Source organism: Mastomys coucha, unplaced genomic scaffold (genome assembly GCF_008632895.1).
Source record: "Mastomys coucha isolate ucsf_1 unplaced genomic scaffold, UCSF_Mcou_1 pScaffold15, whole genome shotgun sequence".
NCBI lineage: Eukaryota > Metazoa > Chordata > Mammalia > Rodentia > Muridae > Mastomys > Mastomys coucha.
The window spans coordinates 141,443,837-141,449,884 of record NW_022196897.1 but is presented as its reverse complement, the minus strand read 5'-3'; the positions used below and the strand labels follow the sequence as shown (position 1 = coordinate 141,449,884).

At 49.2% G+C, this 6,048-nt stretch overlaps 1 protein-coding gene across 2 annotated transcripts in view; it reads left to right on the top strand.

Moving 5' to 3' along the window:
- Positions 1–6,048, top strand: part of Gss (glutathione synthetase) — a 30,359-nt gene that overhangs the window by 11,205 nt on the left and 13,106 nt on the right. For both annotated transcript variants that reach the window (XM_031372430.1, XM_031372429.1), the window contains 4 exons: positions 31–176; positions 3,263–3,338; positions 3,695–3,834; positions 4,478–4,594. In XM_031372430.1, coding sequence (XP_031228290.1) covers positions 109–176; positions 3,263–3,338; positions 3,695–3,834; positions 4,478–4,594 — 401 coding nt within the window. In that variant the 5' untranslated portion in view covers positions 31–108. The remainder of the gene's footprint in view (positions 1–30; positions 177–3,262; positions 3,339–3,694; positions 3,835–4,477; positions 4,595–6,048) is intronic.

Sequence of the window (6,048 nt, the reverse complement as noted above, 5' to 3'; positions counted from 1 at the left end):
CTCTCTCTCTCTCTCTCTCTCGTTGATCAGGTGGTGACGTATGCCCCATTCACGCTCTTCCCCTCACCAGTACCCAGTACTCTGTTGGAGCAGGCCTATGCTGTGCAGATGGACTTCAACATACTGGTGGATGCTGTGAGCCAGAACTCAGCCTTCCTGGAGCAAACGCTGTCTAGGTACTGAGAGCTGAGGTCTTGGGGGCCAGGGATGCTAAAAGCATGGGATATGAAGGCTGGGGAGCCATGAGTTGTTGCTGTGTTAGTTAACCTGGTGGAATGGGGAGCAGGCAGCCCTCAGAGGACATAAAAAGTACAAAAGGAGTGAGGAGAGCTTCCTTCTAATCCTGGCTCTGCTGCTTCTTGCCTGGCAGGCAAAAGGACAGCCCTCCTCCTTCTCTGAGCCTCAGTTTCTTCATCTGAAAAATGAGGTTGACTGAGTCTAAGTTGCTGTGAATCTGTGGTCAGTGGCCCCTTGCTTTTCATGACAAAAATCTCCACGGGGATGGGGCTGGAGAGGTAGCTCCATGGTTAAAAGCACTTGCCCCTAGAGCAGAGGGCCAGGGGAGGGTTCAGTTCCCAGCACCAACATGGTGGCTCCCTGGGACCCAGCACCCCCTTCTTTGGCACGAAATATTTCATGGAGTATGCTTACATACACATAGGTAAGACATTCATACTCATTACTCATAAAATAAAAATAAATATGTTTTTAAAAGGTTCTCCATTTGGAATTATGGAAAATGACCTGGTTTGGGAAGAAAACAGAGGGTAGGGAAGGCCATTATTAAATGGATGTGTTTAATTTTTTTTTTTTTAATGAACTTTTCTTGTCACCTAAAGCATCTGGATAGGTCATGTAGATAGAGATAGCCACTCCTTTGTCTCTTCTCACTAGATCTTCAGGTCCTGAAGCAAGTGAAGTTTCTCAGTTAATTCTGGAATTAAGTATAAATTGCTTACCTTAGAATCAAATACACACACACACACACACACAGACACACACACACATGCTATATCTATGGTTAAGTTTTTGACGAAACACTATTTTGTTAGGGACCAAATTTTTTTCAGATAGGTTCCTTGGTGGCAGGTTGGATGTGGAAAAAATAATAATGGTTCGAAGTTTGGAAACCATTGGCTTGGAGCCAAAAATCCAGTGGGTCATGAATGCAGGCCCTGCTACCAGCTTCTTTCTTAGGAAGGGCTTGCTTTATGCTCCAGTGCTTGTAATCAAGCGGCCTAGTGTAGCCCATTTACACTTGACAGTGTGATTAGGTGGGAGACCAGCTCCAAAGACCTCAGAACCCAGCCCTACCCCCTCTCCTCCTCCTCTACCACCACCACCACCACCACCACCATCATAGCTATCTCCTAAGGGGAAACAACAGCCTAGAATCTAGAGTGGAACGGTGTCCCCCTTCAGAGAGGCAAACATGTGTCCTTTCTCTTGGAGGCTAAAGCCCAGCTGGGGATTCTTCACCTCACCATGGGCTAAGAAAGGCCCCAGTGAAAGCACTCACCCCCCAGAGGGGGCTGGCTGGGGGCAGAGAGGCTTCAAGGCAAAGTCCTTGCCTACCCCACACGGCTCCAGCACCGGCTCCAGCACTGGCTCCAGCACACGCCTCCTGTAACTAGATAAGCCTGGCATGGGCTGAGGCACCAAGTTTGCCCCGAATCTTGAGAAGCATTAGATGTTGTGTCAATGACTTCCAGACTCCTCCTTGGCTGTGTGCTTCTTCCTCAGGCTCCAGAAAACCACACTGAATGAGCCCCTAGCATGTCACCTTCCACAGCAGCTCCCTGGACTGAGGTGATAGGCCCACTTAGATCTAACTCACCTTCTTGCAGTCTCTAGCCAAACAGAAGAGATGATCTTAGTTGTCATATAATAAAGTGAAAATTGCATCTGGACAGCGAACAGTTCTCCACAGAAACAGTATCATATGAGGGCGAACCTAAGCACTAACCAGGATTGGTTTCAGGTACCTTGGGCCTGAAAAACCTGTAGGCACACAACAAACTGCCCTGGGTACTGTCACGGAGAAGGGGGAGATGTACCTGGGAGGTAAGCAGAGTGCTATGGAGAGTTGACGTTAGGTCAGCCAGAAAACTTCTCAGTCATCAGGTATTCAAAATGTTTGAGTTTTTTAAAAAATTATTTGGTTTATTTCATTCTAATAATTTCCTGCCCCTGGTTCCGCCCCCCCCAGTTCCTCATCCCATTCCTCCTCCTTGCCTGTATGTGTGTGTGTGTGTGTGTGTGAGAGAGAGAGAGAGAGAGAGAGAGAGAGAGAGAGAGAGAAGGAGGGAGGGGAGGGAGGGAGAGAGAGAGAGAAGGAGGGAGGGAGGGAAGGAGGGAGGGAGGGAGGGAGGGAGGGAGAGAGAGAGAGAGCTCCCATCAGCCTTCCCCTTTCCCTGAAGCCTCAAGTCTCTTAGGGACTAACCATATCTTCTTCCACTGAGGCCAGACCAGGCAGACCTCTGCTGTATTTGTGCCAGGGGCCCATGTATGCTCCTGATTGGTGGCTCAGTCTCTGGGAGCCTCCTGGGGTTCGGGTTAGTTGAGACTGCTAGTCTTCAGTCCTTCCCTAATTCAACCAAAGAGATCCCCTGACTTTAGTCCAGTGGTTCAGTATAAGTATCTGCTTCTGTCTCAGTCAGCTGCTGGTTGGGCCTCTCAGAGGACGGCTATGCCAGGTTCCCGTCTGTAAGCACACCATAGCATAGTAGTGTCAGGCCTTAGTGCCCTCCCATGAGATGGATCCCAAGTTAGGCCAGTCATTGGACTGCCTTCCCTTCCTCTGTCTCCCATGATTATTTCCTTCCCCCTCACTTGAGCATTTCTGTTTGTTACACTTCTTAGGGTCTGTAGGTTGTATCCTAGGTATTCTGGACTTTTGTGCTAATATCCACTTACCAGTGAGTACATACCATACATGTCTTTTGGGGTCTGAATTACCTCACTCAGGAAGTTTTTAAAAACAGTGTTCTTCTCACTACAAGCCTATGTTATAAGCATGGTTATTTTGTTCTTCAGTTGAACAAAGGTAGAAAGGTGATGGGATTCCCTGAGATTGCCTGACAGCGGGTAACAGAGCATGGGTTTGTTATCTGGCTCTAGGGTAGACTATTAAGCACTATTCTCTCCTGGGTTGGAATGGGTATTCAAGACCAGAAAGGACCTAGGAGTCAGTGGGTGGAGCGGGACTCCTTGACCTGTAGGGTCTCACACAGCCTAGAAAACGTTCTCTTTCCCCCTCTAGCACCATCAAAAAGGACGACTACACTGCCCGGCTCTTTGATATCTACAAGCAAGTCCTGAAAGAGGGCATTGCCCAGGTAACCCTGTGCTAGTCTCTCCTTTGGCAGTTGTCCCTTTTATCACTGTTGGATTAGTTTTTACTAGAAGAATTGGCCTCAGTCTTGATCTCTTAGGAATCTATCTCTGACCAGTCTCTACTGGGCCTGCACATGACCGGTCCTGGGATGACAGAATGATCCTTCAGGGTTTGGGAGTATTAGACAGTTCTTAGCATTACAGGAGACACTGTGGCTCCACCCCAGAGTTAACCCCATGGAGCCCATGTCAGGTATTGGTGGCCATGGGCTCTGTGGCCTCTGAGCAGGAACTGGCTTTGCCCACTGTGAGAGTGATAAGGGGCCAGTGTCCTCAGCCTTCAGTTCTCTCTCCACAGACCGTGTTCCTGGGCCTGAATCGCTCAGATTACATGTTCCAGTGTGGCACAGACGGCTCCAAAGCCCTAAAGCAGATTGAGATCAACACTATCTCTGCCAGCTTTGGGGGCCTGGCCTCCCGGACTCCAGCTGTGCACCGGTGGGTTCCTAGGGCAGTATGGAGCACATTTGTGGGGAAGAGCTCCATGGGCCAGTAGTCACTGGCTAAGCCAGAGGTCTCCTCCTGTGGCTATACCTTCCTGGGTCCTGAGTCATGTGTTCTTCACATCTGCGTTTTCTCCCCATAGCAGTTTTCTACTTGAAATCAGATCGTTTATATGTCAGAGAAAGAAGAGCCCTCATGGTGTTTTAATCCTGCCCCTCACTGTGCAGATTAACACTCCAGGCACAGAAAATGATGCCTTTGAGGGGTCTCTGATAGGAAGGTCCTGACATATCTGATGCCCGAAAGCAGTTCTGAATCCGAAGCAGAGCTGGGTTGAGAAGCTTCTGAGGGCTGGGCCATAGTAGTAGATTCCTAGCTATCAGGGGTGCTGCAGGTCACTATGATTCCATGTGGATTCCACACAGCACCTGGGGGCCCAAGGCAAGGAAGGGGCTCCAACTCCCTTAAAAACTGAGTTGGGGTGGAATGGCCTCAAGGGTCTCAGGACTCCTCTGGGAATAGCTTTTAAGCGCTTGGCTGAATTTCAGAGTAATGTTCCTATATGTACCTGTGAGGTCACAGGCGGAAGGGTATTCTGGTCCATCCAGTTACTGAGCAGCCGTCTCTCTTTCAACAGACACATTCTCAATGTCCTAAATAAGACCAAAGAAGCTTCCAAGATCCTGTCCAATAACCCCAGCAAGGGACTGGCCCTGGGGATCGCCAAAGCCTGGGAGCTCTATGGCTCAGCTAAGTAAGAATGCGGAAAGGTGGCGGTAGCCCCCTGCCATCGTGTTAGCGCTCCTGGGTGTGGGAGCTAGACACCGTTGGGGGACCAAGGGGTATTTCTAGGAATAGAAACATACACCTTTACATGCCAAAAATATTTCAGTGGAGTTTTGGGTTTCCTTCTAAAGTAAGAGACGCCGACTGTAAGTTACTGCTTCCATGTTGCATGGAGGTCATCGTGACGGCGGACAGTGACTGCATCTTGCTGAAGCTCACTGGTGCCTCACCTAGGGTGAGAAAGAGCCAGTGCCGCTGGGGTTGAGTTCCCATCCGTATCCCTGTAATGTTCCCAGTTGGCTTCTTAAACGCCTGCTTTTACATTTTGCTGCTGTCAGTGCACTTGTAACAGGTCCTCTGCTTCTGTTCCTTTGCTCTCCAGTTTGCTGTGGTTCGGGGGTGGGGTTGGGGGTGGGGGTAAATCGGGGATCCTGGTTTTCGTAATTATGTGTGAAGAGTGTGAGGAGGTTGGTTTTGATCTGGGAATTTTATGGAGTCCATTTTAGCTGCTTAGAAGTGTTTTCTTTGCTTTCTTCCTACTTCTCAACCATGTTCCAGATGTGTGAAGATACTCGGTAAGTGACTCCAGATGGTTGAGAGGCCTCTGCTAGCAGCTGTTCCGCGACCACGTGGAACTGAGTTGTGCTCTAGTGAGCAGCAAGTGCTATCCATGCAGGGTCTCAGCGCATTCGCTCTGAGGCAGCACAGCTCCTTTCCCCGATTTACAGACAGAGGAGCCGGGGTTCAGAGCGGTGCAGTGATGGTGAGCTGGTAATAGAACTCAGTGTTTATACATAAGGACACTATTGCTTCCAAGTGCGCCTTTCTGGGCTTGCTAAGCCCCACTAAGTTCCAAGAAGCCTCAAATTCTGAGTATATGCAAGCAGGACAAACACTATATCAAGTAGAATTCTCCACCAGGTTCCATTTTAAGAAAGTGAAGTCGGGATGGGTCACCTGAGAAACTGCAGATGAAAAACCCCACAGAGGGAGCCTCCTGCCAGGCCAAGAATAATGTGTGTGGGAACACTCGTGTGCCCAGAGTCAGGTACTGGTTGGTGGCCATGGGCTCTGTGGCCTCTGATCAGGAACTGGCTTTACCCACTGTGAGAGTGATAAGGCTCTACTGCTGAGCAAGCACACGATCTTAGTGGGTCTTCTCTTTTCTCAGAGATTGTTGTTCTTGAGCTGGGCATGGCGATGCATACTTTTAATCTAAGTACTCAAGAGGCAGAAGCAGGTGGGTCTCTATGCATGCAAGGCCATCTTGGCCAACATAGCAAGTTCCATAACAGCCAAGGCCACATACCAAGATCCTGTATCAAATATAAAAACCACAACTGTACTTCTAGTACTCAGGAAGCTGAGACAGGAGGACGGCCTTAAGTTCAAGGCCAGTCCAAGCTATGTACTGAGTATAAT